Source organism: Solenopsis invicta, chromosome 3, assembly GCF_016802725.1.
Source record: "Solenopsis invicta isolate M01_SB chromosome 3, UNIL_Sinv_3.0, whole genome shotgun sequence".
In the NCBI taxonomy this organism is placed as follows: Eukaryota; Metazoa; Arthropoda; class Insecta; order Hymenoptera; family Formicidae; genus Solenopsis; species Solenopsis invicta.
The window spans coordinates 29227869-29241622 of NC_052666.1; the positions used below are offsets into that span (position 1 = coordinate 29227869).

Consider the following 13754-nt stretch of genomic DNA (forward strand, 5'->3'; position numbering starts at 1 on the left):
ATCCTTGATTCGATATTTGCCGTAACTCGATATTTCTGTAACGTGAACGGCATTTTTCTTCGACGAAGGGAGCATAAATCCCGCGCTTTCCCCGGTAGCCTTTGAAACTGAATACCGCCGCTAAACGTACACGGAACGCATCTTGAAAGAATGCAGCCTTCACCTCGGCGAAATCGAAGAGAAGCTGCAGAGTGTGCGATTATTGGTATCCTCTGTCAAGCTGTCTCTGCTCTCTGCACATCTCATATCTATAATTTTTTTTCCATAAATTCACAAGAGCCGAGGATCTTGCATTTCTACCTTCGGTTTAAGCGTTAAATCGACGAACCAGCGTAGGACGAGAAAGAAAACGACGCTGGTCTTTGTTACTATCAGCGTACTCCATCGCGAACGTTGAAACACCGCAGGCCACAGACACTCGGAAGAATTAATAGAAAGGTAAAACACTGTAGGGACATAGCAACCCCCCACTGCGCCACGTAACGGCTACGATGACGTTACCCCTGCTTGCCTTTAATTTTAATGCGGCGTTTACGCAAACGTCATAGGGGTAGTTTTCTTTGGCATTTGAAACGGTGACGTTATATAAGTATACGCGCGACGCGGCTCTACCGCGGTCTATGACATGTATACTTAAGTAGTAGAGCCGTATGTATTTTCAGCCGACACATTATCTACGTCCCAATCTCCATTTTTCAAACATTTATTCCGTCAAATGCGAACCGCTCCAATAAAAGAAATCGACGATTAGAGAATTAAATTGTAATATTAATAGAAAGGCGAGGCAGAATTAATGAATATTCAATAAAGACGGAAAATCGGAATATTCAATAGGGACGTTTCAATTATTTTTAAATCTAAAAAAAAAAATACATGAAAAGTGACAAGATCAATAATAATTGTATCGAGCTCTTATTCGCTTCAATGTTTGTACCTCGGATTTGTGAATTTATTTTTATTATTACGTCGCGCATGTTCTAACAATAAATTCTCCGATTCTTTAATTTTTTTGAAAACTTCCATCTACAAGCGGACGTAATTCTTACTAGAAGTACGATCGAAGGTTTAGTAAAATGAGAAACGTGAAAGTTTTCAAGTTTTGTAATACGAAGGCAACACTTAGCCGCTTTCTTCTCTACGATTCTCAAGAGTCATGTTTATATCCAAAAAAATCGAAACAAATTACGTCTTGTGGGATATGGATATACATATCGGGTTTAGGGAGGTGAAAATTCAACGACGATCCCGCGACGAGGTCAGCATCGCGGGGCCTAGCGGGTCGGTGAGGGAGAAGAGATTCTCTTTCTCTTTCTCTCTCTCTCTCTCTTTGGCCTCCACCCCTCGTTCTGTATTCATCCCCAATCACCTAGCTTCAGCCCCCGCAACAGGCCGTACGCCCACGCGAGAACGTTACGCGCCCACGCGAGCATTCCCTCTCCTCCCACACACCGAGAATTGTAGTGAGATCGGGTGGTTGGGAGAAGAGGAGGAGGAGGAGAAGGAGAGAGCATATTTTTTTTCTCGCGTCAGCAGACCGATGCTCGACGACCTCCGCGTCAGGGTTTCCCACCCTTCGACCGGTCGAGTGGCACCTCTCGCAACGTATGCGCGGAAACAACAGGGATGATAAATATATAATTCTCGCTTTATACACATTTCGTTTTTCTTTTGTTTCTATAAAAACTCGAAATTTGCATGCTTGAAAATTTATTGGCGGAATATAGGTCACTCTCTTTATTTCGAGGAGACGGTCTTTTTTATTTTTATTACCTTTGGACCGCGCCGCGCGGAGCATTGTGTCACGCAAGTATCTGTTACTTTTGTAAAGGGTCGGTACGTGATGATGGGAACCCCTGCTCGCCCGTTGCTCCAACTCTTGAAATACGTCCAAGACTCCTGGGGGTGACGTCGCTGCACTTAAAGTAATATCACGTTCGATAACATCAACGGATGAGCACTCGTGTGGCTGTAAAGGGGTTCACTCCTTGACGAACAAAACGAAAACTGACATCGAGGTCGTAGACGTGGACTATTTTTGCGCTTGCTGTAAATAAAGTTTGCCCTGCGACAATATATATATATTTTTTAATAATATATACGTACTTTTGTATTTGTACAACTTTAACGTGAGTAATTTCGGTTTCGATGATGAAACTCGTCCGCTTTGGACGATCTATAAATTCGTGATAAAATTCGGGGAACGGGGATTCTATTTATAATTTCATGTCGCGTGCTTTTTATACGCGTGTGCACAGCTCAGGTCAATTATCCAGTGTATTACACGACATATAAAATTATAAATAGAATTCTGTCCCAAATTCTATCGTGAATTATAAATGATCTAAAAATGAGCTTGTGCCGATTTTAGATTTGTACTCGAATATAATAACGCGATGTGTCTTTTCGTGGCACATATTAACGATGCTTAAAAAAGCATTAAATATCTTTGAAATGTAGTTCAACCTTAGAGCAACTCATTTTTCTGACGTTAAATGCTACTATGGATGAAAAGTCACCTACATAATTAAGAATTCTTTTAGAGTTTTTTTCTAATTTATAGCTTGCAAAAGAGGTGTTACAATAACTGAATCTATCACTAATGTAAATAGATTTTATTAAATATTATTTTAAATCTATCAAATCTACCAAATATTATTTTTAATCTATAAAATTAAAAACGTTTTCAATTTTAATAACAAACACTATTTAAACTTGAATTAACATATCTTAATGAAACTCTAGGGTTAATAATACACATAAAGAAAATAATGTTGTTAAATCAACAGCATCAGTATAATTGGAAATATTTTATTAATTTAATAACAGTATTAATGAAGTAGAAAGATTAAAAGTAAAGCCAGTAACAAATATAATTGAATGAATAAACGCAGTGTCAGTGAATAAAATTTAACTGAATTCAACTATATACGTTTTAATTTACGTTATAGCATTTTTCTAATATGTAAACGTGCTTAATTTTATATATTATATGTGTATGAAAAATTTAGCACATTTATATACATAACTGTAGTAAATTGATATATATATATATATATATATATATATATATCAATATTTATGTTTAGTAAATTGATATATATATATATATATATATATATATATATATATATATATATATATCATATTTATCAATATTTATATTTATACACGCATATGAAATGACATGATATATTAAAAAGACACGTTCGTCTCTCATATTTCAAAATTAAAATAATTTCTGCCTGATTTGTTAGCTGCGATTTATCGCAGGCTATCGAGCGTCATCGACGCGAACGGCAGCTACGCGATGGATACAAATGGCCGGCGACTATTTCCATTCGTATCACCGTCGTAAGGCGTAAGTGCGCGCAATCATTCCGACTGCCCCGAGCAATCTCGATCGGAAAAGAACCGTTCCGAGGCGCGGTAACGAGTGATCGCGCGGGCGTTGTTCTATTAGTGGTCGGCACTATACGCGAATAGATGAATCGCCCGCCGCGGTTCTCCACATCGTTTCGCCACTTCAGCGCGAAGGGTCGCTACGCTTCTCTCCCGGTACATCCGCCCTCGTATCGTAATTGACTTATTTTCGTTAGCGTCGTCAGTGTCGTCGTCGTCGTCGTCATCGTCATCCTCGTCGTCGTTGCAACCTGTCGCAGAACGCTTGCGCAAATTGGTTTGCGCGGATATATACGACACCGGGGGGAGGACAGGTGCAGCTGGCGCTTCCGGTGAATTACGAGAATCCGCATCGAAGAGTTCCGCTTTACAATCGCGGAAGAACAGAGGCACGCGTTCATCCCTCTCGCCGGGGTGCAACCACGTGGAAGAATTGTTACCTCGAGATTGATCGGAAGATCCATCTCTTGGTTCTAGAAGACTACACTCTACTGTAAAACAATTTGTCAAAAACTGAAATATTTAGCGATTTACGTTCATAAACTAAATATTGAGTTGGTTTAGTAAATTCTTGATTGAAAAGTTTCAATAGTTGCCATGAATGAATGACTATACCTTTTTTTTCTACAATTAAATAATGGTTAAATCAACCCAATGTTTAGTTAAACGTGTCGGACTATATATTTTAATTTTTTCGCTGAGTGCAGTAAAACTAGATGCATTAAGAACAAGGAACCGTGCACAGGCATTAAGAACAGGGAACGATCAGTGTTACGCTTAGATAACTTATCTAAGCGCGAAATTATCTAGAATAAGACAGATTACATGCAAATGTTATGTTAGGTACCATGAAGATGATTTAATTTTAATTGATCTAGATAAAACTAAAATTCTATATGGTTATATCTACATAATTTTTAGATAATATCGCTGTCGAGTAAAACGATTTGAAATATGAAAAATTAATTAAGATATGAATACCTTCATATTTTTATTTCTAAATCTTTATTTCTTAAAAAAACAAGAATTCTTCAAATAATTTAATTTGACAAAAAATGTTTCTCTTTGGATTTAAATCAATTCGCAAATAAAAATCAAAGTTAAAAAATTGGAGGAATATATAAACTCACAATATATGTATAATGACTGACAAAATTGCTTGTGAAAGTTTTTGAATTTATAGTTTCGGGGAAATTTTTATATTGATGTTATTGATCTGTGCACTCTCTAGGCTGCGTTCCGATGTACACTATCAGTACTCAAAATCTATAGTTCACGTTACGTATATTTTCCGATTTTCATTACCGACAGTGAATTTCGTAACACACCTTATTGACACCTTTGACAAATACTACTGTTAGAATAAATGATAACTTGGAGAATAAGGATAATCTCTCTCATTCTCGTTATTGTTCACATTATTTTAGACAATTTGAAGGAGATAACACTTCTATTATTTAAGATAAAGATAAGAAGCTCTTTCTTTAATGAAGCTATTTCTTTATTCAAATGATTATATCTAGATATCTTTATGCAGATAACAGCAGACACCGGGGGCAGTTCAATATGTTGAACAAGGAACATTTTATACGTTTTCTTTATTCATCGTATTGAACTGTTCTTCGTTTCTTATTTCCATTATGCCTGTGGTTTTCATTGTGCGTCCACCCACATTGAGATAGATATTTAATAAAAGATACCTTAATTACTAAAGATACCTTCAAGATATTTCTAGAAGATATTCGTCTAAGAGACATCTTAAAAGATATTTCTAAGATATTCGTCACATAAGTGTCTTTAAAATTTCTAAAAGACATCTTCACAGATATCTGAAGTGATTTCTCAAAATGTCACATAAGATATCTTTTAGATCGCTAAAAGCTGTCTTTTCGCAACTTTCCGAAGAAACGCACGGACAAAATATCTTTTAGAAATCTAAAGTAGTCTTTTTGTTTATGCGGACAGCGTATGTAAGTTCTTACGTTCCGGAGATCGATCTCTTAAAGAGTCTCCCGCTGGAGCATTTTGTATGTCAGGGAGCGTTATCGTTTTCCTCGAACGCGTCGTGTGTCGCTTCTCGCATGACACGATCGAACTCGGACAATTCCATTCAGCGACAGCACGCCCACTCGAGCCTTTGCGAGCCGAGATTGAGAATTTGACGCGAGAGTGGCGACTGCGAAAAGTGTCAGAAACGGAAAGACTTCCCGTCGAAGGCTTCTCAAACGACGTATAAAATTTTCCAGACGTTGAAATAACGAATGAGAAAATTTCTCGCTGTTGAAAGAGAGAAAGAGAGAGAAAGAGAGAGAATTAAATTCATGATCCAGACGAGATTCCAAATACGCCTCTCGCGCCTCGTTCCGAGGGAATTAATTTAATTTCTATGAATGTAACATTGTTTTTTTCCCCTTTCTCTCGCGCCTCTCTTCATTATCGTTGAATTATCGCGGAAAGGTACTCTCGCGACGACGTTAATCCTGAAAACATAATGAACTTGCCCCTCTTCATCCTCCTCCTCGCGTGTGTAAATGTTTTGCGCCTGGAAAATCTTATCGCCAACGTTTGCCCGCGATGATTTATGAGCCACGTTATTTTCGCGTTCGCGTAGCGGGCTTGCTTTCTTTTTTCCGTCCCCCGGTTGAAAATAGCAACCGATCATTCGCGATACGCTATGCCGTTCATGACTCGTCGGCACCCAAACAAACGGGCGGCTGTGTGAGAATAGAACGTATCGTCGACGTGGAAGAAGATCGATTTAATGCAAATTCGCCGGGAGAATAATAACGAGAGAAAATTTATATTAAAAAGGAGCGTAACGTGCCGAGTTATATTGCAATATCGGAGATTGTTATCGAGAAATATACAAAGACTCATGAATGGTGCTCCGGTAATCTTTCGCCCTTTATTTTAATTTCGAAGAGATTGCGCCTTCCGCCTCTCGGCGATACTCCGTTTCTTCTCCCTCTTAATCAAGACCGTGGCCAGGTTTTTCTACGCAGAAATCTCTCTCTCTCTCTCATCCCTTCCTGCCTCCGATATCACCTTCCTTTGCCCCTCGTCTTCTCGAGCGGCCCGGGTTCGCGCGAACCTCTCTCTGACTGATGCCGAGCGTGATGAAAGTTCGGACAAAAGAGGAAAACGGACGGCACGCGATATTGGCCGAGTTTCCGGTTTGCACGCCATACCCACGCCTTTTTCGACGAAATAGGGAAAGTCGGAGTTGCGAGCCTCTCACCACCGTCAAGAGAGAAAGAGAGAGAAAGAAAGGGAGAGAGAAAGAGAGACGGTCGATCGGCCCGAGCGATTGCCCGTCGACGGGGGTTTCGCAAAATCGCGCAAGTCTTCGTCGAGAGTATCGCATCTCTTCCTCTTCTCCCCCACCTTCCCTTCAGCCCCCTCGTAGGCCGGACTCCCATTGACGTCAGTGTCTGAATCCGCGAAGTGGCGAATCCCCGTGGCACGGCCGGCCGAAGAGAGAGGGCTTGATGGAGGGGCGAAACGGTACCTCCATCCCCTTGATGGGGGGAGGGGGGTGAGAGCGCAGTGGCGTCACGCGAGCCGCCACTGTTTCTGTGTATCATTCACGAACAAATTAAAATTGTGCGCTCGTCGAGCGTGTCTTGATCGCCGGACGACAAGTGTTGACGCTATTTTTACGGCTCTCGACGAACTTATATTGTAATGAATTAGCCGGACTGACGGCTGTGAAGAGACGCTTTTTATTCGCTGATCTCGATAGTAAAAGCGTCGGATGAAAGCGATGAGCGATAAACGATTGTACTCCTGACAGAAAAAAAAAAGAAAAAAAAATTAGAAAACTAATTTTGTAAATAAAAATAGTACGCGGCCTTTGAAATAAATGCTGCGCTTAAAACAGGGGGTTGGACGTTTATGGGTGAAATATAAATGATCTACATTACGCGTATACAATGTAAACTGTATTTTACGTGTCATCTATGTAAACAACGATCAATAGATCATAGAAGATTCAGATTTTATCGGAAATCGTGAAAATTACATTCCATTTTTTTATTTTTAATATTGTATATTTTCATCTTATCAATAAAGTTAGATATATTAATAATTCTGCAACTTAATTACTTCTATATCGTGTTATCCTTAATTTGTACACTAAGAGAAATATTACTAATTTTAATAAATATTAATTCAAAAGTTGTAAATGTATAAATATATTAATTTAGTATAAAAACCACTAATTTAAGTATCATTTTTTTTTATAGAATAAATATGTATGTACCGTAAATAAATAAATATTTCATTAGCACTATTCGAATAAATATTTATTAAAATTTAGGAATGTTTTCTCTTAATCATCCAATATGTTCAACTAAACAATGGGTTGATTCAACATTATTCAGTTGCACAAATAAAAGGTATAGTATAGTTTATTCATGTGAACCACTAATATTTTTAATCAAGAATTAACTAAAGCAGCGTAATATTTAGTTAAATAACATTTTAATTTTTCGACCATCTTTTTCAGTGTATGTAAACATAAACAATAATCGTGAATAATCCATGTGTACGCGATCTTGAAATTTACGTCACAACTCTGGTGTAAATCTAAATTATGAATGAGATGTAGGTGAAAATTTCCATTAATCATTTCGCGCGATTAATAAGAGAGAGAGAGAGAGAGAGAGAGAGAGAGAGAGAGAGAGAGAGAGAGATTAATTGATCTTTGTTAGGTTCAATAGCTACATTTTATAAATGTACATAAAATCTAAAGTATTACTTAATCTTACCAATCTATATGACTTCTAACTCTAATAATACTTCTATTATTGCACTAACTTTACTTTTAATGTAGGGCACTAGCGCTTTCCTAAAGCTTTACTGTCCTTTTTAATTTTACTTGGTAAATTATTATACACTTTGAACCCTTCATATAACATTTTTTGTTCTTCTCTTGTCTCATCTGCTTCTAAGTAAAGTACCTCTTTGTCTCGTTTGTACTTCTCCCTCGACTCCCAGTAACTTTATTTTATTTTTTAAATATCACTCCCCAATTACCATTTTATGTATAAAAAAGAGAGTCAGAAACGCATCAACATCACGTAATTTCTTTGTATCGCGAGTTCCGGATGATGAAGAAAAAGGATTCGGTGTCACGCCTACGGTTTCGGCGCGAATTCCCGACGGTGCAATTAGCCGGATACATTTGCGAATTAGTCGGTGCGATCGAGCGTTTTAATGGCACGCCGCCACAAGGCACTCCACGCGTGCTACGACCCTGCACGACGCGAAATGTAATGAGTTCGTGGAAGGGGATGGTCCCGAAGGAGCGGATCGATGTTCCCGCTGCGTAGTAAGGGACGCCTGTTGATACGCGGCGAGAGCGGTTTCATTCATGAAAACGGCGGCGCGACGGGCCTCGCCTATGATCGCTCTCGTTCGCGTGGACGCACACGTCCCCGCTCCGCGTCCTGACACTCCTGACACGTTGTCTCGATGCAAATGCGATTTTTAGCCGTGCCATTTGCGTCGCGTCATTTCCCGAGATTATCCAGAATCTTCCCCATCGCGTCTTGAATCGCGGGGGAAAAATAAATCGCGATCTCCGGCCGCGTCGGCGTTATTGTGAGGGAAAGGTCGCCAGTGGGAGAGGAAAATCCTCTTAGCCGCATCTTTGATCCGCGTAATAATGTTCGATTGCTTTGGACGCCAAAGTCTCCTTTAAAACGCGTGGCTATAGACTGAGCAACTTTTGCGAGAAGCACAAGCAACGATGTTTCTGAATTTGGTAGATTAATGTAATAAAAAATCGTCATTTTTCGCAATACTTTCGCGTCTTAACACGTAACGATAATTGAGTCATTAGCTTGATTACGGTTCGGGGAATCTCTTTTATTAAATTCTAATTCGAAAAAATGAATACCAAGTGCGAAGTTAAAACATTCGTCTTTCAGCTTTGATGACTAGGTGTCGATCAAAAATTTTTTTCACTACTGAACAGAACGTTTCGTTACTACATCGACAATTTCTTTAATTAATTAAGATCGAATTTAGAATTTATACCTGAATATTTCATGATTGGCCCGGTTGTTCGTCGACATGTTTTGTAGACATCCATTTTTCCTTAGATTGTTGAAAATCTACGCATAGAACCGTCATAATTATTTTTATTAAGCATTCGACTATCCAATTATTATATTCAATTTTTTTTAGAAATCTAAGAACCGGTCTTACCAACTTTGATTAGCTTGAGCTGCTGTATGAGAAGAACCTCCCCTTTAAAAAAAACACTGTAAAACTTACAATTTATCATATTATTTTGTTTTTCTGCTTACCTAGCGTCACCTGTCTTATTTAAAAACTACGTTTGCCTTGAACTAGCGTCCTCTCGCGGTGAAACGGTGAAACTTGGCGGCTGGAGCTCGAACGATAAACGATAATTATAGTCGGTGCAGGCAATAAGAATTTTCGAGGGTGCTAAATAACGAATGTCGATTCGTTTGATGACAAGTTGTTCCGTTGCTTTTTTTTTTTTTTTTCCTTGTCGCTCTGGCACATTGAACCAGTCAGGTTCCTCTCTGATTGAACGCGATGAGCGACAAGCAGTGAACGATATCCAATGAGAGCTCTGCTTTCTTCAACATGGCGAAATAATATCCAAAAATATAGAGCTCTCATTGGATATCGCTCGTCGGTCATCGCGTTCAGTGTGCGAGCCTGCGAAGGCCGATACGAGGCTCTTGAGATTTTTCTCTCGATTTTGTTTCGATCGTCGACCTGACGCTCCTGCGTTTGTCGCTCGGAGCTTCGCGCGGCGAAAAGTTACTCTCGTTTCACGGAAATCGCTCCAATCAACGTTATTTTCACCGTTTTTCTTCATCAGAACCTCGGTGGATTTAGAATTACCGCGGATTGGCAGAGTGACATTTCTTTTTGTTTTGATCGAGCTTCCGCGTTTCGAGCTATTACGATCAGCTGTTACGGTTTTCGGTGACCTATTCTCGGTGGACTGTACCGGACAGAGTCCGCATAATGCTGTAAGCGCTTGTAACTTTCGCGACTGCTCGAGCTGAATCCTAGTAGACAATGAGTTTCTCAGAAAAAGGGCAAGACAGCATATCCAAGGAGGAATGGATGTCGAAGCTGGAGGAGAGCTCCTACATACAAAAGATGTCGATGAACAACCTAATCATGAATTATCTAGTCACAGGTAATAAACTCTAGAGTCTATCGTATCTTATTAATGAAAGGAATTATCTTACTAAATAAAGGAAAAGCAGTAACAAATTATTTTGTCGAGTAGAAGGATTCAAAGAGGCTGCTGAGAAGTTCCAGCAGGAGTCTGGGGTAGGTCCGACGGTAGAATTGAGTTCTCTAGATGACAGAATCCGTATTCGAGACGCCATACAAAACGGCCGTATCCAGGAGGCGACGGACTTGGTGAATCAGCTGCATCCTGAGCTGTTGGATAATGACAGATATCTCTACTTTCACCTGCAACAGTTGCACCTGATTGAACTGATACGTACAGGCAGAGTCGAGGAAGCACTCCAGTTCGCTCAGGATCAACTCAGTGAGGCTGGCGAGTCGGATGATAATATACTGTGTGAATTAGAGCGTACATTGGCACTGTTGGCATTTGACGAGCCGCACAAAAGCCCTTTCAGCGATCTTTTGCATCCAACACATAGACAGAAAGTGAGTATTTATTCTGCTAAGATAAAAATTATATCTTGCGTTTTATTAATCTTGTAAAATTTACTCTTGGTGCATTTACAGATTGCAAGTGAATTGAACGCCGCTATATTGAAAATGGAACATAGAGAATCTACCAGCCCTCGACTCAATAATCTGTTGAAGATGATATTGTGGGCTCAAGATGAGTTAGACAAGAAAAAAGTGAAATATCCGAAGATGACCGATCTAGGTAGTGCCACAATCGAGGATACAAAATAATTTATGAAAATAGACAGAGACTGGGAGTGTTCCTTAGTTTTATTTATAAATGAGATAAACAAATGTTTTGAATTGATCTTTAAATGTAATCTTATGTAAATTGCTGTTTATTTTGTAGGAAATTATATTCAAATTTTAATCTTGTATAACAAATTAGATATAGAGATAACGTGTAGTATCATTAATGTATTGATTATAATAAGAATGTAATGATTAAATCGGTACATCATTGTTATAACTGCTGTAAGAGATAAGAATTATTGCAATATTTCTTATGTCTTACAGAACTTTAACATTGATACGTGATACAGATAGAGCTGATGGAGGTGTTTTTGGATTTTGCATATATGCAACATTATTTACTAGAAATATATATACCATGCGCAAAAAAAATTTACATATGAATCTGATTATCAGTCGTTCTATAATTGTAAAGATACATACAAATATAACATCTTACAATATGCATAGCATAATAATCTTAAAACAGTAACAGCCTTTGTAGAAACGCCCATGTCGTAATGAATTTTAAGCTTACGGAAAAATTTATTTTGCAAAACATAATTTTCTTCAAGCTTCAAGTTAAAATTTTTAGATAAAAATCTCCAAATATTAATGTCTTATGATTTTTTTCTACATTTTTAAATATATTTCACAATAGCAAAGTTCGGTGTATAATTATTACTAAAAAAACCAACTACCAACCAAACATGTATTCCATTGCTTTTGAAACTAAACTGGCGGACTTCTGTGGAACATTCTCCGGCAGTTGCGTGGTCTGCGGGCTAAAGTGTTGACTGTAACCTGCCGCTAAGGCTCTCAGTTTCCGTCGTCTCATGGTAGGCGATGTGAACGGGGTTTCGCTGATTCTGCCCATCGAGAGCGATCTCATACTTCCGTTCAGCTTGGAACGATTCTCCTTGTCGCAGCCCAGGACGACGCCCTCGTCCGTACACGGTATGACGCCGATCATGATCGTGCCCGAGACAATACTACCATTGCACATGAGAGCCTTTTGCGCCTCCTGCTCCGACGCGCACTTCAGGTGTATCCAGTTGCTCTGGAGCTGTGGAGCCGGATGTTTATCCATTATGCGAACTCTGCTGGAGATGTGAGATAGAACGGCGTTGACATCGATCGGCTGGAAGCCGAAAACGGTTACCCATTGCAGCAAACTTTGGGATTCGCTAGTGTTCAAATTTATCGAACTGTCGGGAAACATCAGCGGACTGCTTAACGCGCTTGTCATGAGTCTAGATTGATTTGCAGGCGTGATCGGGATAGCTGGAATTGCGGCTGACGTAGGCGACGTTAACACGTGCGGGACTTCCAGAGTGTCGAACAGTCCGCGCGTTGGCGGCCCACCGGTATGATTTTTTGAACTTATTTGCGGCGTGGTAGGGGTTGTAGTGTTTCCGAATACCGCCTTCTGACGATTAGACCGATAATCTGGAGATCCATAGGACACCGGAGACATCAGGCTGGCATTGGTGATATTCAAATGGCGTGGATTATCTTGAGGGCTCATTATATTGATCTTTGAGGGCTGGAATTTTGGAGACAGACAAATATCAGCGATACAATGTTGTATTTTTATAATGAAATTTAAGAACTGTAATAAAATGACACTCACGGTGTTGGTGTCACCCAAAAGGAAACTTGGCAAATACGAAGAACTACCTGGACTACCAGGGCCTTGAATAGGACTGTGCATCGGCGAACCTAGAGTCATTGGCTCCATCTAATGGAACGAGTATTTTAAAAAATAAATTAAATAACAATCACAGAAATAATGTTATTAACAAAATTCTAAAAAAAAAAATCAACATAAATTATATGAAACGGAATAAAGGAGAAAGCTCCAAAGTGTATATTTTTAGGTTATTCCTAGGACGCCAGTCTAATAATTATCTGAACACGTTCGAGATATTTCGGTTATATTATACCTAGATTACTTACGATGTCGGAAAGTTTTCTGCCACTGAAATAACTCGCTAAGCACTACGATAAATAATAATATCTATTTTCAAAAACGAGGGAAAGGACCTTCAATCATATTGACGGTAAAGATGGCTCTGGGGGCCAGCTGGAGAGAGTAACGGACGGACGGACGGACGGACGGGTGCGCGCGGACCCCCAACCTCGATGGATCTCTGATGACGCCATGATCTACGTCGCCGTGTTGCACAGCCGCGGATCGTGTAGGCGCGGATCCAGCCAGCCAGGCCCCCTTTCTCAATCATGAGTATCGTCGGCCGCGGGGTCTACCTCCGGACGTGAGCGCAACAGCGACGACCGCCGTCTAATCCGGTAATCGCTCGCATCCCGTAACGCCCGCCCGCCCGTCCGCGGATCGTGCGCCTGACACGTCCGTCGCGTAGAGAGAGCGGCGATAGAGATAAAAAGAGCCGAGGTGTGCC

General features: G+C 39.8%; 2 protein-coding genes across 3 annotated transcripts; one reads left to right on the forward strand and one right to left on the reverse strand.

Moving 5' to 3' along the window:
* The first annotated feature begins 10071 nt into the window (after positions 1-10071).
* Positions 10072-11652, forward strand: LOC105199413 (glucose-induced degradation protein 8-A homolog). The gene is made up of 3 exons (XM_011166526.3): positions 10072-10588; positions 10682-11076; positions 11158-11652. Exons 1-3 carry the CDS (start codon positions 10465-10467, stop codon positions 11332-11334), a joined length of 696 nt encoding a protein of 231 aa, XP_011164828.1. The 5' UTR covers positions 10072-10464; the 3' UTR covers positions 11335-11652.
* Positions 11653-11739: 87 nt separating this feature from the next.
* On the reverse strand, positions 11740-13552 carry LOC105199416 (nucleoporin NUP35). Of its 2 annotated transcripts, none has more exons than XM_011166535.3 (3): positions 13381-13552; positions 12968-13075; positions 11740-12880 (listed from the first exon to the last, which is right to left on the reverse strand). In XM_011166535.3, exons 2-3 carry the CDS (start codon positions 13073-13075, stop codon positions 12032-12034), a joined length of 957 nt encoding a protein of 318 aa, XP_011164837.1. In that variant the 5' UTR covers positions 13381-13552; the 3' UTR covers positions 11740-12031. The 2 variants fall into 2 exon arrangements, with proteins under 2 accessions (XP_011164837.1, XP_011164836.1); XM_011166534.3 differs by having other exon boundaries at positions 13294-13518.
* Between the last annotated feature and the right edge of the window lie 202 nt (positions 13553-13754).